This window comes from Artibeus jamaicensis, unplaced genomic scaffold (assembly GCF_021234435.1).
Source record: "Artibeus jamaicensis isolate MK-2021 breed Jamaican fruit bat unplaced genomic scaffold, CSHL_Jam_final scaffold_1964, whole genome shotgun sequence".
NCBI classification, from domain to species: domain Eukaryota; kingdom Metazoa; phylum Chordata; class Mammalia; order Chiroptera; family Phyllostomidae; genus Artibeus; species Artibeus jamaicensis.
In genome coordinates, this window is record NW_026522030.1 from 13,374,488 (window position 1) to 13,401,743 (window position 27,256).

The 27,256-nt window shown below is 42.6% G+C and overlaps 1 protein-coding gene across 3 annotated transcripts in view; it reads right to left on the reverse strand.

Moving 5' to 3' along the window:
* Window positions 1-27,256, reverse strand: part of SLC44A1 (solute carrier family 44 member 1) — a 171,325-nt gene that overhangs the window by 17,443 nt on the left and 126,626 nt on the right. The window contains exons 15-16 of one of the 3 annotated variants that reach the window (XM_037152844.2): window positions 26,796-26,876; window positions 21,506-23,872 (exon numbers count right to left, since the gene is read on the reverse strand). In XM_037152844.2, the coding sequence (XP_037008739.2) occupies window positions 23,849-23,872; window positions 26,796-26,876 (105 nt within the window). In that variant the 3' untranslated portion in view covers window positions 21,506-23,848. The other 2 variants (XM_037152845.2, XM_037152843.2) reach the window with 2 other exon arrangements.

The window sequence follows — 27,256 nt, forward strand, 5'->3', positions numbered from 1 at the left end:
CCTCCCTCTTCCTTGGAACCTAGCAAGAAGCAAATAGGGAATTTAGTCTCTCCTCTCTCTTCCTGCCAGAACACTGGGGTGCTGCAGGCAGTGGGGTGCATTCCACCCACATCAGGAGATCCTGGATGGGCAGGGCTCTGGAGACGGTGGCACTTGTCCTGAGCAATGGCAGACAAAGGAGACCTGCGATCTGAGGTCTGAAGGCCTGTCAAACAGCTCAGGCACCAGCTGTTCCAGGATACAGAGCGGAGAGCCCTGTGGAAGGCACTCTGCTCTCTGACCACTGGAGCAGACAGCACAGAAACACACCGCCTCGTAAGAGGACTCCGGAACTGGCCTAGGAATCACTGAATTAATTTCTCTTAGCGATTAACAGTTGGCTGCACCCGCAACTTAGGAGATCCAGGGCAAACAAGACGCTTCCTGCACTATAGGGTGTTCAAACCATCTAAGTCCCAGACTGGAACATTGTCCGTCCAAAGGATTTTTCTCTGAATGTGTGTATTTCCTGAAAAATACTCCCTTTGCAAAATTACAATGAAGGTATAATGTCTTTCCTACCCTTTGAGCTTATGAAACACTAAAACAAAAATTATTTTGAACATCCTTTAAAATTGGAAGTACAAACAAAGCAGGGTAATGTTTCAGCATCATTATCATCTCCCCACGTCCATCACCAGCTTTGTCTTGCAGCCCCTCCTGGGCCGGCATTTGTATCAGTGCCACTTGGAAGCACAGAAGCTGTGCCAACCAGCGCGCTCCCTGTCACACGTCTCTGCGCTAACACTAGGGTTCTTCAGCTTTTTCTTTTGTGGCTTTTCAGTCTTGTGTCAGTCACTTGGCTCTCTTTTGACTGTCCTGTTCACTGCCAAACTTTGTGCATTCGCAACTTGCCAAAACCTTGGCCTTTCCAGGATATTAAGAGTAGGTGAGTGCGGCGTTGCAGGATAGGTGCAACGGGGACTGTCCCAGTGCACACTTCCTGTTGTCCCTTTCAGCCAAAGATGAACTTGAACCAAGTCTTTGAGAATAACGTCCTTCAGGCTGCTGGCTGATGAGCAAGGTCTGTTAGGTAACATCTGCCAATAAGAACAGTCAACACACAGCACCAGGGGCGAGGAGACCCTCTCGTGATTGGAGGCCAGGCCCCTCGGGCAAAAGCTGTCCATCTACGCAGATGGGGTGGCCCCGCCCATAGCTCAGGGGCTCCAGGTTTTGGGGATCACATCGAGGTTGTGGGCCCTGTCCAGTGATGAGCAAATATTGACAGAACTGGATTCCTCTCAGAACAGCAACTGGGGACGGAGGGCAGGTGGCTGGTTAATGACCATCGGACTCTATACCTGAAAAAACTCAAAATCTTTACAGGGTGATTGGGGCAGAAAATCTGTAAGCTAAGAGAAAGTATATTATTGAATTAACCTGTTTAAGAGGTAAGCCCCATAGAACAGCACAGAACAGCATGAACTGATTAATGGCTACGTATCACCATAGTAGTCTAAAGGCTGTGTGCTTCCTGGAGGATTTTTTAAAAGATTTTATTTATTTTTTTAGAGAGTGGGGAAGGGAGGGAGAAAGAGAGGGAGAGAAAAATCAATGTGTGGTTGCCTCTCATACACCCCCATCTAGGAACCTGGCCCACAGCCCAGGCATGTGCCCTGACTGGGAATCAAACTGGTGACCTTTTGGTTCACAGGCTGGCTCTCAACCCACTGAGCCACACCAGCCAGGGCCTTTCTGGAGTTGTGATGACTTAACTATCAAATGAAGAGAGGGACAGACACAGAAGGAAAAGGGATTCAGTTTTATGAAGGACCTGGTTTGTCCTGGGTGTTAGTCTCAGGTATTTTTAACATATTTTTCTCATTTAATCCTCAAGAGATGGTATTATTCGCTCCGTTTGCCAGGTAAAGAAAGAGGAAAAGTCAAGTGACTTCCAACATAAGTGGGGAGGGGGGCCATGCAAAGCGTGCAAGGATATGCACGGTGTGGCTGAAGACGGGGCAGCAGGGGTGGGGAGAGACAGAGATTCTGCTGCTCCACCTTTGGTGAGGGAAGGTCTTGACTGGGCAGCACCACTGCATTTCTTCCCATTGTGAAATGCAACATGGAAATAGACCCATGATCACGTATTCACTTTAAAAGGTGAAAAATTATGCAGAAAGTGATGAACTGATTTATGTCACACCTCAGGCACTGGCTACAAACTGGTGCTCAGCTTTTGGTTCTAATGAGGCCACCTGTGGGGTTTTCCTGGCGTCTGCGTGATGGGTGAGGCTGTGTGGGGGCCCTGTAAGGACAGAAATGGAGGCAGTACAGACTCTAATGCATGCAGGTGTTTATATAAACTAATTCATGCACACGTTGCCTTGGGTGATGTAGAAAGAATGGATCCAGACCATGCTTCATTTTTTATTGTGACTTTTCCAGCACTTGCCTGAATATTTCTCAAGGTTTTATAAGCAAAACAAATGCTGTATTGATTAGCAGCAACAGGGCACTCGAGACATATTTGACAATTCAAACTTTCAAATTAAAGGCGTCAGTAACTGGCCAATACTAATGCTCCCCCTCGAAATTCTCAGAAATACAAGGCGCAGAGTTACAGCTCTGCCAGATATGTGCATACAAAGAACATCTTATTGCAACGCACAGGCCGAATCTAATGACCAGACTGGTAGGAGACTGTCCAAACCAACTGGGCCTCTTTGTGTTGAATCTGCATAAAGTTTTCAACTACTAGATATAACCTTAATCCAGAATTTGGACTCAGGTTCGACTACCAATCCATTAAAAAGGAGGTGCTATACTTTGTGCATTGATATTCCATTGGAATAAACAAACTGATAAAAAGCAACTTTGAAGCTTACACACACTCTGCAGGTGTTAGTCACCACCTATGGGGTGAAATCTGACCTCGGCAGGTAGGTGAGGCCTGCCCTGACTGATTGGCTCCATCTCTCATCACGTCCAGACTCACACTTGACAAGAGCAAATTATTTGGATGTGACTGCCTTCTACACACAAATACCCCATAAGCCATTCTGCACCTCTATATCTTAACACATACCAGTCTCTCTTCGGGGAACATCTGACCTACAGATTCCCCGGGTGGAATTTGGAAGACTTGAAACCCACCGCTTCTCCCTGACTGCTTCTGCCCATTAGACACACCCGCCCTGTCCCCCACTGAGAGGAGGGCAGATGCATATTAGGTGCTGACTCAAAGAAAGGAACCAGTTGCTCTAAGACATGAAAATGTTTTATTTTTGCCTGGAGTCCTCAATGACAGACAGACATTAGCTTCTCATTATGTCCCTAAAACAACCACAAAAAAAATATGTTCCCTTGTTGAAGGGCTCAGGAAACCCTTTGAGAGGAAATCTAAATAAAAGTGGGAATTTGTTGCAAAATGAGTGTAACATAGGAATACGTGTTCCAAGAAACGTAAGATAACCGAAGAACAATATTCTTCAAGTGCCTATTAATTCTCCCCACAGCAAGTGAAAAGGGAATACAGATATAACAGCAGGTGTCCCTCAGTCCCTGGGGCTTTGCGTATGGTAATCACTGTTGTTAGAATTCGCCCACTAAAACGCAACCCCCACGGTACCATAGACTCTACAAGAAAAAAGCACCGTTGTAGTTGGAGGGGCTGAGCGTTTGCTAATAGTTCTTCTCCACCAGTAGGTGTCGCCAGAGATAAGCCAATTTGCTACGGCCACCTTCTCAAGGACGGTCACCAAAAATCCTGCTCCCCTTGGAATCTGGCTGCCTCTGCAGGTTCTGTCCCTCTGTGCAAGCATCATCTGGAACAGCCAGTATACACACTGCAGTTCTCAAAGCTTATTACACAGGAGAATCGCTTTTTTTGTGGGGGGGAACGGGGGAGTGTTAAAATGCAGATTCCTGAGGTACTCTGACTCAGTAGATCTGGATGGGGCTCCAAGTGATTTCCCTGACAAGCACCACCTTCTCATTCTCCCTTTGTGATGCACTTGGAGAAACACTGATTGGCACCCAGGCAGACCCTGCGATACCATCTCAGAGGCAGCCAGGCTGGAAAAGAACCCATTTGTCCATTCGTTCCCCAGACATCTATCAAGCCTCTCTCTATAGCATGCCAGTCCTGTGGGCACCTTCCTTCGCAAAGTGGCGCAGCTCATCCTCCTGTTTCAGGCGTGAGATAACCATCAAGGGACCAACACAGAAGCAACCTTTCCCTTCCTGCATTCACCCCATCTGAGACCCTCCACCCCTTCCCTATAAAAAACACACGTTTACAGAAAAGTCTGCCAAGAAAACTGATCCTTAATGGTTAGTTCAGAGACATGTGGCTTAAAGGATGTAAACAATTCCACTTATGCAGTTAGAAGGCGATTGTGTTACTAAGACTCGTTTGTAAAACAGACAGAAAATAATAAATCCATGGCTTTAAAACACAGACAAAACAAATAAACCCATGAGCACTCGAGTATCATTTCACTGCCACGTTAACTTTATAAATTCAAGATAAATAAAAATCCTAGTAGCAAAAAAAGTGGGATAAATTACATTACTACAAATAAAACATAAGCCGAAATGCCAATAGAAAGTCAAAATCGCCGTGATGTAGTTGAGGGGTTGCCACAGACTGCTTCCTTAGAAACTGCAGTGGAAGTGGTGTGTTCTCCTACAGATTACAGCTGAAAACCACTATCTGCTCAGTGACCAAAACTTAGTCCATCCATTTTGTTTTAAACAGACCATTAGGAAAGTTTTTGCTCTGGAACAGCGTGTAAAGGTCATTGACTCTAACCTTTGACTCCCCACTCAATACTGCTTTGCAACATCCCAGCTGCGAAGGAGCCCCACAGCCTCTGGGCACATTCCTCCGGGGTCAGGGGAACACTTCGTCCCCCAGAGTTCAGTGCAGCCTGGGACTAGTCCAGCTTTTAGGACGTTCTTCCTCACCAACTGTTAGCTCAGCAGGAAAAGGCAGTGGCTCCGCAAGAAAGCCTTTCCCCCTTGAGAACTTAGCATCGTGCCTGGATTAGGACTGCCTCTAGGCTGCATTGACAAGAAACAGGTCACAGTGTCTACCACAAGAAAGGGACTGATTCTTCTTATGTAAGAGGAAATCCAGAAGACAGCAAGCTCAAGTGGAAGAAGCTGTGCGAGGATGTGTTCCAGGCCCCAGGCTGCTTCTGTCTTTCTGTTCTGCTATGGTTTGAGGGTGTTTTTTGTTCCTGCTTATTCAATGACTGCTGCTGCTCCGGGCATCATGTCTGTATTCCAGACAGGCCCAAGAAGGGGAAAGCCAGGAGGATGGGCGGCATCTCTGTCTAGAAGGCAAAGCCTTTTTGGAACTCCCCCTTATAGGTCAGCTTACATCTTGTCGGCCAGAACCATGTCAGATGGCCGCCTCAACCTTCAAGGAAGTCTGGGAAGGTGGGAATTTTAGCTGGGCACTTGGCTGACCAGAGCAACATCTGGGCTATATTTTCGAGAAACAAGGGCAGAACAGATGTCGGGTAAGGCAATTAGCAGCCCCCACCTCAGCCTGATAACAAGAGGTGATTAACATGTAAGTTGATTGATGAAATCTGTCTTTCCAGTTAATCATTAGAACTCTTTAGGGGCTTAGGACAAGATTATAGGAACTTTTTTGTTCCTGTAGCATCGCTTCAGACACTTGAATACGGTGATTGTTTCTTTTCCCTTCTCCCACCCCAAGAGGTCTCTTTTCCAAGTAGATGTCTTTTTCAGGTGTGACTGGGAAAACACTCCCATTTGTTTATATTCTGGATCCAACGGACCTATAAAAAGTAATGCAGAGTCACCCCCTTCCTCTGTGAGTACACCATGCTATTAACAGAACCTAAAATCCCTTGAACAGAAACATCCCACTCTCCACTGATACAAAGAACACTTTGAACTCAGATGCTTGTGGGGAAGGGGTCGGGCAGAGGGGACACACATCGTTGAATGCCTACCCTGTGACAGGCACCTCTGCCATCTCCTATATGATCCACCCAGTCAGAACCGCCCCCAGCCTTGGCCCAAGCCACTTGAAGCTCATTTGGCCACTGAAGGCTGGTTTGATAGAGCCAGGGAAGCACTTTACCTTATCATTACTGACCTCCATGCTCTCAGACTTAGTCCATTGCCCCAGAACTTTCCTCATTGCCCATTGAGCTATACAGCTAGCATTTTTAGCTCTAAGTCACCTTAAAATATATCTTTGGTAGCAATTAAGATTGTGTTCAGCTATAATTTAAAAAACAAATGGCAGTTGCTAACGTAAGACATATAACATAATTAAAAAGTCCGAAGGGCCTCAGCCCAGAGCTGACGTGATGGGCCAGAGTGTCTGGGACACAGGCACCTTCCGTCTTCTTGCTCCAAAATGCACGGCTTCAAGTTTCAAGGTCTTGGTGGCCCAGGCTGGACACTGGACCTCTTCCCATCATGTCTGAATTCCAGCTAGCAGGGAAGAAGAAATCGAGAAAGGGACAATGACCCTTCCCTTTTAAAACATATTCTGGTTGTTAACATGTCATTTCCACTTACATCTCACAACTGAGCCACCTGGGTACCACTTAGCTGCCCTTGCAGCTAAGGGCTGAGAAATGTCATCTTTGTTCAGGATGGCCAGATAGCTGTCTAAAAATCAGGTGGCTGGTTATCAAGGACTGAAACAAAGAATATTGAGTGAAACTGTAGTCTTGGTCACAAATTTCATTTTTTTTTAGCCACATCACTGGTGAAAATATTAAACTGTTCAAGACTAAGGCAAAAGACCAACAATAACAAGAGTTAATATTTCCTGAGCACTTGTATTGCCCTCTGGACTTTACCTATAATAACAGAATTAATCATCACAAAAACTATCTCCAGTTAGGCACCATTACTCTATTACCTGTGTGGGAAGGCAGGGGCCTAGAGAGGCTGAAGCCAAAGTCATATAGCTCATTTGGGACACGGGTGTGCTGGAGTTGGAGCTCATGTGACAATGAATCACTACAAGGGCAACGCGTGAGAGGCGTAACCTTCTTTTTTCAGCAGCGGTTATTTTGGGATTTATTTTTGCTACTCACATCTGGAGTCTGCCTCTTCTACTGGAGTCCTCCCTGGAGTTGAAATTAATTAGCAAGCTTTAGTTTTAGTCCTTCAGTTAATGACTATTCCACTCATATTCCCTCTCAGTCTGCTTAGCTCCCTAAGAGCCTTGGTCCTTTGTAATTTGCATCAACGGGATCAGATCCCAGAACCAGGCTGTGGAAAGACAAATGGAAGGTACGACCTAAGTGGGGGGAGCCAGTGAGGCAGCCTGGCGCAGGGTGGTGCAGCATGGGGACCCGCAGGGCTTTGGAGCAAGAAAGAACTCAGGTCGAATTCTGGATCTGCCGTTTGCCCCCCGGACACACTCCTTAACCTCTTTGTCTCTCAATTTCCTCAGATAAGAGCTACGTGGTACATCTGTTGTGAGGAGTAAAATACACATGCATGTGCAGACACAAGCACACATCTGTACACCATGTAGCACACCTGTACACCATGTAGCACGGAATCTGGCCCTTGGCGGGCACCCCTTGCTTTATTACTCTCATGATGACCAGCGAAACTCCAATCCACTGTAGGAGTTTCAGGCATCCATGAAGGAGAAAGAATTGTGAAAGATTGAAGGTAGAAAAGATAGGGAGGAAAATAAACTGTTATTTACCAAAAAAAATCTCTTCTGATTCCTGGGAACTTATCCAAAGGAACAAATCAACTGAAGCAAAAACATAAATGCTAGATTTTCAAGTCTCTCTCTTAACAGCTAAAATCTGAAAGCCACTGCATGCGCACATTGGGGGAGGAAGAAGACTTAGTGTGCTGGGTACAACTGCTAAGTGGGACTATGGGGGCCGTTTAAGGGGAGAAGGATGGGCCTTTGCAGCGGCACAAAGAAGTATTTAGGACTTACTGGAAGCAAAAAAAAAAAGGAGGACATAAGGAACTGACATATGGCTGTGAAATATATATATATAATTCCTATGCAGAACCAAAGGAATGTTCAAATAAAAACAGATTTGACGCAAAGATGTAGGCAAGGGGTGTGATTTTTTTTCAATATTTTCATACTGTCTTTTCAGTAAAACAATAAAAATAGTATTCCAATGTGGCAGTAGGTTGAGAGACAGTTTTCTATATTTTCAGGAATAGCTACCACAGTGAGCACATCCAGTGCCCACGTCTCAGTTTCTAAATACCAAGTTCCATGAAAGGAAACCAGGGTTCCTTGAAGACGTGACTGGTCACGGAGCTGAGACACAGAAACCTAAGACGAACCTGGTACACCTGCGTTACGTCAGTAAACAAGAAAGTGTTCAAAGAGCAATGGAGGGGAGTCAGAAGTACACAGAAGCCAGCATGACTGGGCCGAGATTGGCCAAATCTGAGACCACTGGGGCATAAGAATAATGATAACAGGAACAAAATAAGAGCCCACAATTAAGTACTTATTCAGTGAATAAATAAATAAGTGGGAGAGCAGGGAGAACCCTTCCTGACATAACACCACTTACTAAATGTGGAAGCAGTGATGGTGTTAGAAAACCACCCCAATAGTAGTTGTTCCGGAGAAGAATCATGAAGAGATAGATGCTCCTGCCTAGAAACAAAATGGGTTTCTGTGTGGGTCTTGTAACCCACACGGGGCTTAATTCCTCTAACTCTGACTGTGCATGTGTGAATTCTTCATGATTTTTGGTATATAAGATAATGTCACCTACATACAGAATATCCAGAGACACATGAAGAGATGCTCAATATCGTTAGCTATCAGAGAGATGCAAATTAAAACCACAATGAGATACCACTTTACACCAGTCAGGATGGCTATAATAGACAAAGCAACAAACAACAAATGTTGGAGAGGGTGTGGGGAGAAGGGGACCTTAGTTCACTGTTGGTGGGATTGTAGACTGGTACAACCATTATGGAAAACAGTATAGAATTTTCTCAGAAAAATAAAAATCGACCTGCCTTTTGACCCAGCAATTCCACTGCTAGGATTATACCCCAAGAATCCTAAAACATCAATTTCAAAGAACCTATGCACCACAATGTTCATAGCAGCACAATTTACAATAGCCAAGAGTTGGAAGCAACCTAGGTGCCCATCAGTAAATGAATGGATCAAAAAATTGTGGTACATATACACCATGGAATTTTATGCAGCAGAGAGAAAGAAGGAGCTCTACCTTTTGCAACAACATGGATGGAACTGGAAAGCATTATGCTGAGTAAAATAGGCCAGGCATTGAAGGACAAATACCATATGATCTCACCTTTGACAGGAAGCTAAAGAATAAAACAAACAAGCAAACAGAATAAAAACAAAGACGCTGAAATAGAGAACAAGTGGGCAGCGACCAGAGGGGAGAGGGAAGGGAACTTAAGGGGAAAAAGGGGGGAGGGATTTTGAGGAACAAGTATGAAAGACACAGAGATGAGGACTGGGGGGGGGGGAATGGGAGGGAGTGGGGAGATCGGGCGGGGGGGGAGAGAAAAAAAAATGTACTTGAAAAGTAACTAAATAAAAAATAATAATAATAATGTCACCTGAGAAGAGACATCATTTTACTCCTTCCTTTCTAACTTGGGCGCCTTTTGTTTATTTTTTTCCTACCAATTGCCCTGGCTGGAGTCTGCAGCACAACGCCGAGTAGGAATGACAGGAGGAGGCACACTCGTCTCGTTGCTGCTCTGAGGGGAAGAGCTTTCCACGGAGGACGAGGTCGGCTGCGGTTTCACAAACATCCTCTAACAGGTTGAGTACATTCCCTCCACTGCTGTCAGTAACTTTTTCCTCCTAAAATGCAAACATCACCAAGCACTCCCTTGCTTGACATTCTTCAGGGAGTCCCCATTTTCTTCAGCATGAAATCAAGTCCCTTAGTACGGCGTACAAACCCCTCGAGATCTGATAGCTGGTGACTTCTGCAACTTCATGGCTCCTGCAGTGCAGATTCAGTACAGGGCAGATAAAGACATGTCTTCACACACGCTGTTCCCAAAAGGCTGCTGTTGCTTCTTCTTTTTTTTTCTTACCACATCCCTGTTTCCCAGCCCCTCCTCCTTCAGGTAGTCTCCATGCTGCCCCCGAGTTAACTCTGTTGCAGCAGCCAATACATTATATTACAAAAATCTACTTACCCCTTTGCTTCCCAAACAGACTGTGAGCTTTTGGAAGGTGAAAGACTGGGTCTCTCCCTTCTGTATTGTTAGTCAATATAGGACTTGGTCAATGTCTTTAGAATAAATGAAGACAGCCTTTCTGTTTTATTTGTGTGCGGTTGGCCAAAAAGTCCGTTTAGTTTTTTTCCCATAAAATAAAAGACACATTTTTCATTGTCACCAACAACTTTATTGATTTGGATATTTTGAGTACGTCAGCTATCTTCCACATGGCAAAATACTGATTGTTCTCCATCAATGTCTCAATTTGATTGCCATCAATTTCAATTGGTCTACCCAACTGTGAAGCATCATCCAGTGAGAATCTCCAGCATGAAACTTTTCAGACCTTTTTTGACACATTCAATCAGTCACAGCACCTTCTCCGTACACTGCACAATTTTTTTTTGCATTTCAGTTGCGTTATTACCTTCCTTGAAATAATAGAGCATAACATGCTGAAAACATTGCATATTTTCTTCCATCTTCAACAGGAAAATGGCTACACAAAAATTCCCTGATTTTGACACATTTTTTAAAATGCACGCTGGCATGACAGCTGTCACAATGCAATCTAACAAAATTGTTTCAGATGAAGTTAAAGACAACTAAGCGCTACTAGAGCCATCATACGGAAAAAAACCAAATGAACTTTTTGGCCAACCCAGTACTTAAGTATGTGACTTATAAGCCCTTATTGAGGCATATTTGACTAAGGATGGGGTAACAAATTAAGTTAAAGAATCAAATCAAGAAGTCAAAAAAAAAAAAAAAGAATCAGGAAACTTCATGCTTGGGCTCCACCAGCTCACCACCACCAAACCCCAACCCGAGATCCACATGCAGATTACTTTCGCTTTCACAGGAACTTGAAGATGCATATGTCTCCTTCCATCAGACAATACAAATAAACCTTGGTGTTTTCCTTCCTTTTCAGGTGGCTAGGAAGCTTAAAGTATTTAATATTTCACTTCTCAGTGACCATAATAGTTTCAGAGTCTAGTATATTTGTTTCCTCTTGTTTATATCTTTGCTTTTCTATTTTTATTTTAATAATCTTATAGTATACAAGCCTGTTCAGAGAAAAATGGAACACAAATAAATAAATGTCCATGTAGTAAAAACACATTGCATGTTTATTGTTAGCATGAAAGCACACAGATGTTAAGGTGACAACATAGTTAAGGCCGAGTTAGAGCCAGTAAGAAAGGGTTTGCAGTTGCCTAGGCTGTCCAAGCCACGGTTAGATCAAGATCTCTTTTTTGAAAAATTAGGTAGATTTGATTCATCAGGGAGTAGAAAAAAATTTGTTGTCACAGAGGAATATTTTCAGACTCCCAAACTCTTCTCCAGCTGGCTCCTTCTTCTCGCTGCAGAGACTTTGCACCAGACGACATTGAGAAGAAAGGTAAACATTCCCAATGTTCAGCGACTTAGAGAATCAGAGGCTGGAGGAATTGAACACCTGGCACGAGCCCCTATCTTTACATAAGGCAGTGGCATATACCATGCTGAGTGGAGGCCTCCACGGTTTCTTCCCCCTCCTCCCAGACCTACTGAGTCATCAGGACTGTTCCATTTGCCACTGGAATCTTCCTCTTCCCCTGGCCTCCTCTCCCCAAGTCTTCCTCTTTGCAGCTTCCCCTCCAATCCCATCACGGGCTCCTGGCACCCCTCGGTAGGCCTGCATGCACATGCTGGACTTCTGCATCCTCAACAGTCACCTCTTGCGACACATCCACAAATCCTTGGCTCTGGACATCCTAAACCACTGGTGTTCCCTCAAGCTGCTGTGTGGTTGCCCATGCTGTTCCTCTGGGTAAACTCTCTCCTCCCCCGGCCTCGCCTTTCATCAAGACTTGTCCTTCAAGACTTAGCTCAGAGAGCTGCTGCTAATGACCCTAACACCTCCCTATGTGCTCCTGAAGCACTTTGTACTTACAACCCCCACTGCGGTCTGTCTCCTCCTTAGGCTGTGAGATACTTAAGATCAGGGAGTGAATATGTACCTGAGTTCCCTGAATATAAATGGGGCTGACCAGAGGAGGTCTCAGGAAATGCTGACTGAGTCAAAGAGGGTATGACCAGCACACTGCTACAGAAGGCAGCGTAGAGAAATCAGGGAGGGGCCTCACTCATCACATTCTAGACAAAGTGTGAGCCGTGAGTCTCCCCAACTCCCTCCAGTCTATCGTTTCTATTGTTTTCCTAACACTTCTAAATTTGTTAGGTCCTCCTCACTCCTTTCCCTAATTACAACAAAAAAAATTAATTCCTTAATCCATTTGGATTTGACTTGGATTTGTTTTCAAACTGAAAGCCAATTGTCCTAAACACCATTTATTAAATGGATTCTTCCCTTTCTTATTGATTTGACGTGTATCCTTAGCTTTTATTACATCATTACAAATGACAGAATTTGTTTTGGGAACACTCTCTTCTACTATATTGTCCTATTATCACATGGGTTTAATTACTGTTGCTTTATTGTACTTACCTGGCTGTTTTCTCCTTACTGTAACTATTTTTTTTATATTAGAAAATATACAGGAATACTTTAAACACACAGATATGAAAAAATTAAATAATTAGACTCTCCATAATCCCATAACACAGACATAACTGTAATTCTTATATTGATGTAAAAAAGGTGGCCTTTTCAGCTGGCTTGTGCTTAACCATCAGATTAGCCGACATTCTCCAGCCCTTTGTAGAACGCTCGGGCTGACGCCCGCAGCAGGCTGACCGTTCAGGAACCGGGCCCTAAGCTCAGGGCCCTGCGTCCTGTTCTGAGCATCCGTAGACGGTGCTTAGCAGGCGTGTTTATTCCAACATATAACGCCAGAGGAAGTTGTTAAATACTAATGGTGTAATCATTTCAGTATTAAGTATATTGATATAAATGAGTATGAAGAGAGTAATTTCTCTGAACACTAAGTTGAATGCTTTGGAAAGACTTTAGATACAAAATATAGTACTCTTGAACTATGTATGCATGAGAATTATACACATTGGAAAGACATTATAAAAATCTGGGAGCCTATGCTCAGTTGGCTTCATAAACACTTCTGAATTCTTGACCCATTCTACAGAAATCAACATTTCACATTTTTATATTTTTTGGGGGGGAGGGGCTGCATTATTTGTGTGGTTAATGCAAAAAAGACAATAGACAACATCAGAGGGGCCAAAGAGTCACACACAAAAAAAAAGAGTTATACCTGTGTCAAGGACTGGCCAATGAATACTTACTTGCAGGTTTTTTAAATGTTTCATTTATAATGATTTTCTTCCTGAACCAAAATTTTCAATCAACTCACCAACTACTGGTGCCTACAGAATCTGTTATACGTTTTGTCATTTAAAACTGTATACAAATGTGATTTTACATAAATGAGATCATGCTATAAAAACCGCTTTATTCCCTTTTCCATCGACTCTATTGTAAACATTATTCCAAGTCATTAAATATTACTTACATCATTTTAATGCCTCTCCAGTCTCTCCTGCTGAAGTTCAAGTCAATGCTTCTTTCTATTAGATGTGAAACTACACACCCTTCGGGACTGACAGAAAAGTGAGTCCACTCTTACACTCAGCCTAGGTTTTCTCGTGCAGCTATTTTCCTTTTCTCAATTTTCACATGCCTCTTCTTAAAATTAGATTTCTAGCTTTGTGTTAACATTGTTTTATTTGGGGGTGAGCTGTGAGAATCCTCTCCAGCAGATGGAGAATTAGAGCTGACACAACCCCCCTACCACCCCGTGCCCGAGTGTAAGGTATAGGATGCGTTTGGAAGGCTGACAGCCCTCATTTGGCCTTGAAGGCAACCCCTGACTGTCACCTCTTCAGTCCACGGTGCCTAGCTGGGGGGCATGAAACCACCTAGAGAGCTTTAAGACTTCTACTGAAACTGCTATAAGCCTAGGCCACGATCTAATAGCCTAGCTCTGCATTTTCTGGAATCCTAAATTTAAGCTGGGTGCACCTTGTACATTCTTTTTGGACAGTAAATGCACGGTGTCAAACTAAAGGCACAAAGCATTTCTCACTTCCACTGTACTTGCCACAACTAAAACACGTAATAACGTGAGGAGGTGTGGTCTTATGGGTTAGTCCCACAGCAAGCTCGTTCAAGGTTATAAGGCCAAACAACCTCCTAAGATACTGGTTCTTTCCACGCCTCTCAACACCTGCAAGAGGTAGGAGCTATACAGCAATTCGGAGAGGCTCAAATTTCAATCATAATTGCATATAAATCTAGAGGGCACAAATAGTATGCTTCGTAAAAGAAATCCTCTGGGTTTTTCTTTATTTTCTAAGACTTGAGATTGAATAGCCAAAAAGACAGAAAAATTCTGGGTAACTTCAGGAGATGTGAGGCTTTTCCACAAGCTCTTTTATCACTAGATGGTCTCTATAACTAGAAATTGTGTACATCAGCATCAGAATCACTGTCCCCCCCCAAAGAATTAATGGTCCAGACTAGTTAAGGTTCTTCAGTATCTCAGACACCTCTGGTGTGTGAGGACACCTCACAAACATTCTATAACAAGTTCTTTTGACAAGATGGTGTAGAGAAACCCCCAGGGCTCTGATCTGGGTATCACCCACATTTGGTGATAAAGGCCCCCTGCACAGCAACCTCTCTGGAAAAACCCCAATTTACAGAACATCTCAGAGAGGTTTATGGGTATCCCCAGAAGTCTTTTACTTCATAACACCCTTTCCTTAGTCCCCTGAGAGCCTTGAGAATAAATTAAACGAGTTGGATTTTTTTCCAAACCTCAGTGAAGCACAGCTACTGCCTGTTATGGCCAAAGTGCCACAAACCCACTAATTCAGCACAGCTGTAAGCTTCAATTTATGTGCAGGGCGTCCAGCACAGTGTCTTCCATGGTAAACCTTATCTAACAGAAAAGTAGACCTTTTCTACTCTGCCTGGTCACTGAACTTGGTGGCAACCACAGCTCACTCAGGATGACTGACTCCAGCTTGGAAGCCTGGCTGGGCAGTGGATGAACCTGGTCTTTCGGAAATTAGTTTTCAGTACATTTATATTTCACGCTTCAAGGCCCCTAGGCCATGCTAGCAGGGAATAGCTGGGAAATTCCAGGGTTTCCTGGCTGTGTACTGACTACATTTGAAACCAGATGCTATTCGCAATGACTTTCTACTGAAGAGTAGTAGAATACGCATGCCACTCCCAAAATATGACCGTAGGAGTTGGGACATGCCACCTCAAAAAAATGCTCCTTTGGTATATTGATTATTTTGAGCTGTAGGCGCTGGAATAACAGCAAACGCAGGGAGAGGCCTTCTCTGAATGCTCCTTATCCGCCTGGAGACAGATTCCTCCAAAAGGCGTTAGCTTGTCATTATGCCCTTCTTGGGAGTTTCATCCTCCAGGACAGACTAACTCTTATCACTGGAGAGGAGACTAGAAGTTGACACCACACAGGGACAAACTTTCTCAAAAGCCACCACCTTCTAAGGGCCCATCCATCTTTCCTAACAATCATTTACTCTCCCCATTCCCTATTCAGATGTTATTTAAACTTGAATTCTAAGCCACCTCCGGGAGTTGCTCATTCCTCCCTGGGTAGCTCCCATGTGTGCGTGTTAATACATGTGTGTGTTCTTCTCTCATTAATCTGTCTTTGATTACAGATGTCTGAGCTGAGAGCCCAGAGGGTAGGTGGAGAACTATTCTCCTGCCCTATACTGTCAATCCCCACCCCGGGAAGGTGTCACAACACAGTAGACAATGACATTCTTTCCTATAAAATTTTATTTATTACATAAAAAAGTCTATACATTTGTTAGACTAAAATACAGTTCTCGTTATAATTCTGGCAACTGCGTCAGTACACAGAGAAAACTTAGCATTAGACCAGCACTTTTTTTTTCCTAGTTCATATTTCTGCACAAGTAAAACATTTCAAAGCTCCATTTCCTATAGGCTCCTTGCACTCTGAAGCCGGATGGAACGCCATCCAATTCAGAGCTCTTGGAAATTAATTTCCCAGCAAGAGGAGGTAACTCCAGAAAGTTAATTGCTCAATGTACACATTTTCAAAGTCCTCCGAGAGCACAATGCTCTGTCCGTAAAGTGTGCACTGCGTCAACAACGACAAGTCACAAATACCAGGGCTACGACCGTGTCTGGGGGCGTGTTCGAGCACCTACACGTGTGTCTCCCCACACGAACACAGTGTAGGGACCCTACAGTAAGGAAAAACTCAGAATAATGCTCAGAGACAAGGCCTTGAACTACTGAACACGCGGAAAGCGTGCCGGTGATCCCACAGTTCTCAATGGACACAGACAGGACATGACGTAAAGTTCATTTTGACACTATGGAAGAGAATGCACATGGGAAAATAAAAGACCAAAAATGCGGCACCACAACACACTTCTCATGCCGGACTGCACCGCAGTGAGACATCAACACCCACTGGTGTGTGTTTCTGTTCATATCGTCGTCCCATATGCTGGGCCGGGCCTGACATGGAATGTGAGGGCCTGAGTGGTCCCTATTGCACTGACTGGTCTGTGAAGCTTGGCTGCCTTATTCTAGGAGCTTTACCCTAAACTCCAGGAGCTTGGAGAGGCGGTGTCAGCAAACACATAAAGTCAGACCTTTGGTCTTCAGAAGATATACTTTTGTCTTTGGTTGTTTTTTCAGAGCTTCCATCATTTTGTGAGGTGCCTCCCACACTTATCATCCCCCCCTTTTTGTCTGTTAGTTGCAAAGTTTTTTACCCCATAATCATATCAGCTAATAACCCACTGAACTGCCAGCAATGGCTCAGTACCAGTTCGAAGCACAAGTCAGTGGCCAAGAATATTTTGAGACAGTATAATTGAGCCTTCTTTTCATTATGGAGCCCCCAGTACCCATTTACAGGAGGAAAGAAATCAGGAAACCTCAACTAAGGAAATAGAGGAGAAAGCAACTTTCCCCATGTGACGTCTTTCTCTGAAAATCAAAACTAGCAAAAAACAAGCGGGGCCCAAGAGAAGTTCCAAGCACAGACGACGGGAACCCAGTCTGTCTCCATCGCCCCCCGGAGCTGACTCAGGTTTGTCTCATCCCTGTGGCAGGCAGAATGGTCTGCAGGCACTAACTTCCACCCCAGACCCGAGCCCATTTACTTCTCTCCTTTTCAAGGCTTCCTTTTCCTTACATGGAATGGCTTAACACATATTCCTCAAAAAACAACTCTCTCACATGAATTCTCTAACTGATGGGATGGGTGGGTCAGATTCATCTGCAAAGGTCAGGACATTCTGTTTGAAATCGTACACTTCTATGACAAAAGGACATACGGAATGTAGATACTTACACTGGACTTAGGCCCTTTGCTCCCCGAGAGGGGCATTTCCACCTGTGGTCTCTCCATTTGCTCCTGTGGGTGGTTTATGAAAGCTCTTCTGGGGATGGGTGAGGGAATAGGGGGCTGACTTAACTCACCGGCCAGGGATGGGATGTCCTAGGCTTTCTTGAGCTTGAAAATGTAGGTGGTCTGATGTCTGACCATTCAGTAATGACCCACATGTTAAGAGAAATTCCACCTCCTAAGGATTTCCGCCAGCTCTTTCAGGAGCCCTGTGAGTTCTCCCTGTCGACACCGCACCCTTCCCTAACAGCGGTAACGTCCAGACAGGAAGAAATCCACACGCTCCCCACAGAAAGAAGAGGGGGTGGCCTGTGGAGGCGGGGCCCCGTTGGCGGTCGTCCAGGCTGCTCTAGTGGGGACCGAGAAACATCGCGGGACACCTCGACTCACGGGGAGAGAAAACTCCTTTTGAAGTTCTACCCCTGGCATCTGCTCTTCCAGCTTTCCACTACAACAACTCTTATCAACTGCTCGACTACACCAAGTTTGCTAATGTACCATCGACTGTTCTCATCGTGCTGACAAATAGATTTTTGGACGGTCATATACTGATAACACCACACCACACTTCGTATCAGAGCTACAAGGTAAAAATATCGAGTGTTCTGATAGATGGAAAATTACAGGATTTCCTACTCATTTCTGCTTGGATTTTCTCGTCCACTGCAAATAATTTGGTACCTTGCCCAAAATCCACCTCTGCCCACCAGACACATACGCCCTCATGCCTCCAAGGAAACAAATCTGACTGTCTTGGAGATTCAGTGTGGACAGTCTTGTTATGTATTCAGATTAGTGTGGTTTCTATTTCCAAAGCCAGCACTAAATCAAAGTCTTGTAGTTATAAAAATGACTTCAGGTCAGACGTTGGCAAGTACCATCTTAAAAATATCTTCGGTAGAGGCTTAATCACTACCTTATTTCAAAACACATTATCAAACCAACTTTAGAAACGCCTTTGACTTGTGCTCATGAGGCCCTGAGGGCACAGTGGGGGTGAGAGCTGGCAGTGTGAGGGCCCTGAAATTCTTATTTGCATCTTACATGTTCATAGATGGGCTACATGCATTGGAGAGATGGTCTAGTGTTTTCAGAAGCCTCTCAAAGGGGCCCATGTCCCAGTAAAAGATGAAGAACCTGATTTTGAACATCAAATATTAAATTCAGGTTTTAGCAAATAAAAGTGAAAAGTTTCTGAAACATTTAGGAAATACAAGGTTTTCATGTTCAGCTTGATCTTAACCAGACTACAAGTAGCCTGAAAGCTTTACTATTCTGAACCCTCTAGTCTGGAGTGTTTATCCCTCAGGAAATCACATAAGTTGTAAAACTGAATAAAAGAGCCTAATATTTGGGTCCCTAACAATTTATCTTTTCCACAATTTTACCAATGAATTCCTTCACAAAATATCACACATATATCCTGCCTGCGTCATTTACAAAAGTGGTCATTGTCCTGCAATGCTGAACTAGAAGCACCCTTTGTCTGGTTTCACACACACAAAAGTCAAGATGAGGAGGAAGAGTCTGATGGGGTTTCTGCAGAAAAGAAAGGTTTGCCACAGAAATGCTCAAGTTTAAAAACTCTGCATTAAAGATTTTTATAAGCGAGGTGTTTTCAAAAATTTAAATCTTAGATTCAAAGTTTCCTCTTGGAGAATAAAAATTTGGCTCCAATTTATGGAACCTGAATGGGAGAAAGTATACTCACTTTAAATGTATATGCGTATACAACATGATTAGCCTTTCATTCTGTTGTTAGGTTTGTTAGCTTTAGATTTTTCTCTTGGCCCGGTTGAGGCTGCTTTTTCAGAACTTGGGCTGCATGCCACTGAACAAAGATGAGCTAATTCCAAAAGCAGCCGCTGCATCTGAATGGTGCCCACTTTTCAGAGGGGCTAACATGCATCCCTAGTACACAAGGTACATGAATATGCATTTAAAGCAAAAGGCATTCTATGCTATGAATATATAATACACAAGCTTCTGCTTTATGCATTTACTTACAAACTCACAATTTTCCAATATGTATTCAAGGACCATGTCTTAACTCGAGGCAAGCCATTACAGTGCACTCCTGTCTGTCAGATGGAATATATGAAAACAGCACAGAAATTAACTGTGGCAGATACACTGATAAGCCTCGGGATGTTTTTGAAGTTGCAGTAAAAAAGCAGTGGAGAACTTACTCACTGAAAGGTGAAAGTTGAAAGACCTTTCTGAAGATAACTTCTCAGAGGCTCTGTTAAAGGCTGCTGGAAATCCCCAGAATTCAAATGAGAAGGTAACTGACCAAAACCAAAATAATGTTCAGGTCATTATAATTGGCAGCTCCAGTTTGGGAGCTGACCCCGCAATTCTACCCTGCAGATGAGGGAGGGCTACCTCCTGAAATGGCCTTTAGTAGCTAGTAGTGGTGCATCTGGAAAGTGGTTGAAGCCTCAGGGGCAATGATGTGGCCTCACTCGTATTTGGCGCCTGCAGTTCCCTTAGTTGTTCTGAGGAAGCAGGTGAGGGAAGTATTACTCTGGTTTAAAGCAGCTCGGGACCAGCGTAAAGGAAGGGGCCACTTCCTCGCTGCTCCTGTAACTGCCCTAGGAAGACAAGGGAGCCCTTGGTACATACCAAGGCCAGTGGTGTTAGGAAGTGGCAGCTTAATGACCTTTGCTGACAAAGAAAGAAAAGAGAAAAGGAAGAAAGGAAGAAAGGAAGAAAGGAAGAAAGGAAGAAAGAAAGAAAGAAAGAAAGAAAGAAAGAAAGAAAGAAAGAAAGAAAGAAAGAAAGAAAGAAAGAAAGAAAGGAAAGGAAAGAGAAGGAAGGAAGGAAGGAAGGAAGGAAGGAAGGAAGGAAGGAAGGAAGGAAGGAAGGAAGGAAGGAAGGAAGGAAGGAAGGAAAGCAAAGCATCTTTACAAAGGAAAGACTTTTATCCAGGATAATTTTTTTAATAGACTCAGTGACTACCTCTTCCTTAACCGCGATGGAAAAAGGTGAGGACCAACACACAGCTAAGCCACTCACACCGCAATAATGTAGGACTTAATTATGCTACAGGATGACATAAAGGCTTCCACCCTACATGTTAAGCATTGCATTAAACAGTTTAAAGCAACAACCTTCTCTGAGCTCTGCTCATCCATGCAAGGATTATACAATCTCAATGCCCTAAATTCCTAACATTTGCTGGAAGCACTGGTAAGTTTCCCATAAAAGATGGGTCTCCTTAAATTTATACAGAAAGGTAATGTTTTCCCTTCCGTACTATATGACAGCAGAGCTTACTCTGGAGGCAGGAGCCTAGGAGCTCCACATCACGCACCGGAGCCTTGATGATCTGGTGGCAGGAACCACAACAGCACTGCCGTTACCATGGCCATGATTCACAGTAGAGGACGTGAAGGTGAGTCCTGGATGCAGCTGTGAAGATCCGCCACAGGAAGAGACACAAGACCACAACACTGAGTCAGTGGTTTATAAAATTATTCGGGTAGCCCCATTTCACAGGTAATTTTTGTTTTTCATCTATTCTTCCCACTTGGGCAGAAGATGGAGGCAGTGAGTAAATAGCAACAAGGCAGCCAGCCCACAGCTAGCTGAGGAATGACTCGCAATGGATGAGAGAGGCAGCAGGAGTATCCAAACATAACCTCAAAGCATTTAAATGCTGCTGTAAAAAAAAAAGCCCGTGTGAGGCTTTATAAAACAAATCAGAGAATGCAGCTCATATGAGAGTGATACTACATATATCGAATAGCTCCGTGTGTGCCTGTATATGATGTATGAGTATCGGCACCTATCTACCGATACGGCACACAAGTTCACTCCAGGAAACAGCCTGGCCATTAATTTGGAACTCAAATGACATGGTTACACATAGATCATAGTTTCTAAACACCATGTTAGTAAAACAAAATTTATTTGTAAAACAGGACCTGTCATATAAAATGGCACACAGTCGAGTTATACAAAAATACAAAATTTCTTTCCGATTACAGTTCTAGTTGCAAATGATCATTAGAAAGCATTCCTGGTGGCTTCCAAATAGTTGAGATTGTGAGCATTTGGAACAGGGAGCAGCATGAGTCCATGATGCTGGCTTGTCCAAGTGAGTAGGACCTAATTTCCAAATTCAGGACTTCCATCAGGTCGCTTTGGAGGGACACCTCCTAAAAGAGCTAGCTCCTGGAATGTCTTCTGTTTTGATACCCATCTTCCAGCTTTTTGCCAGTCCTAAATTTAGTTCCCAATGTTTCTTAATGTCCAAAATTCCTGTGGTTATGGAACAGAAGGGATTCTGAATTTTCTCAGATGATTTGCTCTCTCACCTATTTGGATAATTGTTAGTTACATAATTACGTTTATTCCTTTCAACTGATATAAAAGAGTACAATGATACAGTCTGTCAGTGTTAGATGTTAACTTCTGGAGAATTATTGTTTCAGAATAGCTACTTTCACAATGTTGGTTTCCCAGATTTTGCCAAGACATGAGCTCTTAACTGTGTGTTTTCTTTAAAAAAAAAATTCAGACTCTTATTGCAGATATTCTGAAAAGTCAGAAATATTACATGAGCTTTGAAAAGAAACCAAGGCATTTAGCAAAGTTTAGCCTAGCTAAAGAACACGAATACTTAAAAAAAATACAATTTACCTTTTGCAGCAATTTAAAGGTCCAACCCTTTGAAAGGAAGCGCATTAGCAAACAGCTGCCCAGTAAGCCCTACTGACATTAATTGTACGCATCTCCCTAATACACTGGTCTAATTCGCTGCCTCATTCTGGTAGGAAGCAATGTTTTCTTTCAAAAGAGTGTCCTTCCATGGAATGATAAAATGCTGAGGCTTTTTTTTTTTTTGTACAGAGCCTGTATTTAGTGCAATAAGTTTAAAAAATTTGCTCTGAAATAGTTACTTTACATTAACAAAAATAGCCTTTTTTTAAAAAAATTGTAACAAAAAGGAGTTATCGCATAAACAGATCATGAATTATTCTTAGCAAATTACACTTTTTTTTCTTAAAGCATTCACCATTACAACAAGCAGAACAATGGAATATTAGCCATTCATATCTGGTAAGCTTCAGGAATAATAATTAAAAAAAAACAACCAGTAACCCAGCCCCAAACAAACAAACAAACAAACAAAAAGGTTCAACACTTGAGGATCAGGACATTGATCAATTCTTCAGTTAAACATTGTAGAACTCTGGATACTTCATGAATGGCCAAGGAGAGGAGCACCTGCCAGTGCGCTTTCAAATTTCATAGCAAGTGTTTGAATAAAATGGCTCTTCAGCCCTGACCCACTCATGTCCCTCTGGAGCAGAAGCCCACAGCTGGACTTTTCAATGCTCTGTGTTGCATGCGTCTCTCCCTTCCTTATCCTGCCCAGCTTTACTTTATCTGCAGATCAATATGCAGGAACGCATAGACTATACTCATGGGGTGCTCCAGCTTCCTTTCAAATCAGGCACAAAATGTGTGAGAGATGCTACTAAAGACAAAAATGAAAGACGAACCATAAGAAAAAAGTTTGCATAAGAAAGATTATCTACCCTATTCTTTTTTACCTACTCTCTTATAGAAGCGTTAGGGTAAACTACAAATACCTGAGGAGTTGGTTACTTTTTAATGTTGGCTGACAAATGCATGAGTGAGCAGTTATGAAACTTCCCATACTGGGCCCACTTGTGTGTTTTTAAAAATAAAAATGACATGGCTTCTTTGATTGGGGAGAACTGATTGGAGTAATTCCTTATTTCCCTGACAGCATATGCCTAGTCACATCCCACTAGCAATTACGCTGCAGTGAAATAGGATCTTGATTTTATGTACACATCAGGGAACTCACCCCTGATACCCTTTAGACAGAGAATTCGGTACAATAATTTTACCTCATTTAAATAACTAAAGTTAAAAATCTCCTCTAAGTTATTAAAAATGTTAATCAGATATGAATCTTAACATTTCCATTAAGACAATTACAATTGAAAACATTAAATGACGGCAGTTGCCTTGTAAAAGCCACCCGTATGAAAGGGGTACATGTTCGACAAAAATAAGCGTAAAAAAGGTATTAAATCCCTGTTCCTTTTCTCTGATTTTGGCTGATTATGTGTGTGTGTGTATATACATATACATACACACATACATATACATATATACACACGCCCACACACACAGATACATAGTTATGTGTATATATTGTTTTGGAATGTCAATTGGTTCCACACGGCCAGCTAGGTTCAAGCGGAACTTGCTCCCGAAGCCTAGAAAACAAAGTCATACAGAGTATAATCTTAGACAATTACCATTAGAAGGAGATTATGCATGACGTTACAAATACACTGAGGGACAGTCACAAACAGCAACAACGCGAAATGAACTGAGAATCCTTCTCCCCTGAAACTATTTGCAGGGGCTGGAATTTGTGTGGACGGTGGCAATCACATTGCTGGTTGGATAACCTTCGAGATACGCAGAGAATACTTCTCTGGTCTAAGACGCTATAGTGGCCAGGGTTTTCCTCCCTTTCCTCTGTAGATTTTTCTCCTGTATAAGCAGGTGGCCAGATGTCTCTTTCTTAAACCTCTATATCACATTTGGTAAATTTTTCTAAATCATCTTCAAACATTTGCAGAGAGGCCTCACAAACCTTTAAAGTTTCCTTAACTAGTAGAATCTATCAAAAAAAAATGTCCAAGAGGAGAACTGGGAATATTTATATCCAGTTCAATGATCCCCCTGTCAAAAGGAAAATGTAAAACCTCATTTTCCTGAACATTATTTTATAGGCTAAAAATAAACCCTAAATTAAAATATTCCATTGAGGAGGAAGGCAGACGGCGAATTCAAACAGTAGTGTCTCTACAGATACGGCAAACTAGGTATGACATGCTTTAAAGAACTTTCATCTATGGGAATAACGTGACTTGGACCGAGCAAATACAAAGAAGCAATATGAATCCTACCAATTCCCAAACTTTAGGGGGAAGTTTCTCAGGTAATTCTTTAGGGACACATACACAATAGTAGGGGTCAACTCTTACCATGCATACTGTAGAAAAGAGATAAGAATTAGAGGGACCATGTGCTTAAAAATTTTAACTACCCTCTGAGCAACATTTCACTCTTCTCTCCTAAAGAGTTTTTTAACCCCTTAAAAAACATTATTCTTAGGTACCAAATGCTCCATGTCCAAAGCTCCAGAAGAAAAATGCACACAGAAGAGGTATTTGGGACTTGCCGTTCATTGCCAAGCAATGAACTGATGAATAACAAAGACATTAAACTGAAGACTGAATGAAGATTTTAATGCATTGTTTGAGTTAAGGGAAAGCAATATTAGGATAAAATCTTTCTAAATTGCATGGCTTCTGGTAAAATGCCACATAACCTGGGCAATTCTCCTAGTGTTAATTATGAATTGGGGGTTTAGGTAAGAGAAGGTACACTTCATTCTGGTCTACCACAATACATTTGCCTTTGCCTTAAGAATACAGAACTACATGCCAATTCGTGGTCAAACTAGTGAGTCCTAAATCTCCAAATAGTTCTCCCTTCCTTTAAATGCATATTACTGCGCAATAATTTAATGAAAGCTTCCACCACTAGACAGAAAGAAAAGGGGGGAAAAGATGGTTTACATTTTAAGATTTTCTATATCCTTTCTAAGTCTCAGGCTTGGAACCTGAGTTCCTGAATAATTAAGACAACGAAGCAGCAGCAAGAAAGGAGTCTTCCTCACTTTTCCATGCCACTGTAGGGCATGGAAACCCTCAACGCTGCCACCCTGGCCTGCATGACGTAAGACAGGTTCAGAAAGAAGGGGGAGGAGGCAAGGCACCTGACAGGAGGGACTGCTGAATGGCGTCCCTTGCCCACCCAATCCAGTTCCAGCTAATGCACACATTAAACTAAGGGCCATACCATTGTCTACATCTTTTTACTTATGATTAGAGTGATCTGTGCTTTGGGAATCTGAACATTGATATTTTACTTTATTATCATCAAAACTATTAAGAGCACCAGCAATATATGTACTGAACGGGTTTACAAAGGAAAGGGTTTCTGTCTGGACATTCTGCTGAGACTCTAATTTAAGTTGGTTCTGCAGTTATTTTCCATATACATTTATGGTCTCTCTCACTCCCCTTAATGGAACCCATTTCCTTTACTCTTAAAAACTTCAGTGGGCTAGTTCTCTATATTTCTTAAGTTGGAAAATGATGAATCAAACCATTTGTTATAGTGTAAAGAAGAAGAGAAAGTCTTTACCTTATACTTTGGACATGATATGCAATTAGAAGTTGCAGTATTTAAAATGAACTGTTTACAGATATAAGCAATGATAGAATATTTTGAAATAAACATGCCACTTAAAAATAATACATTCATAAAATAAGTAGTAATTAGATGAATATATGTTAGAGACATCTGTTGTTAGGTGGTGATGAGGCATCTATGGGAAAAGCAGCTCCGGATTCTCCTACACTGAGAAGTTGCTTTTTTTTTTTTTGAATAAAAGTGGAATATATGCATCACTGACCAGAGGTAATTTATCCTTCTTACAATCCAGCTGAGGGTGGTGAAGACCAGGCTGTCTTATTTAGTGGGAAATGTGGGTGTTGATGAAAACAGATTTGTTTGCTACTGAAAAATAGCTTAAGAAACAAAGAAAGTACAATCCAGGCAACAAAAGAAAAAGTCAGCAAAGGGGAGAAGACAGCAACATAAACAAACCAATGTTTAAAAATGAGGGAATATGGATTTTAGCAAGTTGAAAGGAATTGCCATTATCACCTTCCAAATGATAAGAATCAAACCGTCAGTTTAAACACACAGCCAGACATTCAGCCCAATGAAAACTAGCCACTGACAGTCAAAAAGAAAAAAAAAAAAACCCAGCAATTTCACCTTAGGGACAAGAATATCCCCTTCGCTGCCATGACCACTCTGCCTTGTGACAATGCTGTGTTCCTTTCAGCTTACTTTTACAGAAGGTGGTTTCAACTGTGATAAAAATTCAGCCATCCAATTGATGGGTAAACACACAAACAGAAAGAGCAGCACGTCCTGCGTGATACAGACAACAAAAGCTTCTCCGGAAGAAGTGCAGTCAGTGAAGACAGAGAGAGAGAGGAAGTGAAAGTGAAATTCTTGGAGGGCGGCCGCCTCCTCATCTCCACCTACCATCGGTTTTAGCTCTCTGGCGTCGGCCACGCCTCCCTTGCCAGCTTCTTTCATTGCTTTCCTACTGTTTTCCACAAACTCCTGCAAAATAGGGACCAGAGGGCATAGATTCTTAGGTTCTTTCACATTTCGGATGGTAGAGAAATTCTAAAGAATAGTCGCATATTTGACTCAATATTGATAAATGGATGGCCTAAAACCACAGCAATAAGAATATTCAGTATCAGATGCAAGAGGGGCTAAATTTGTGAGAAAAAAAAACAGCAATCTGTTGATATAAAATCTTTTCTCCATCCATTCACTGTGACAATCTCACTTATAATAATGTTGAGGTAATAGCCAAAGAGAAAATACCTAACTTAAAAAAAGAAAGACTATTTTCCTGTATTTAGAATATACTTTTATTTGTTGATTTACTTTTCGCTTGTTGTTCCGATCATGGTTAAACGGAACAACAAGAA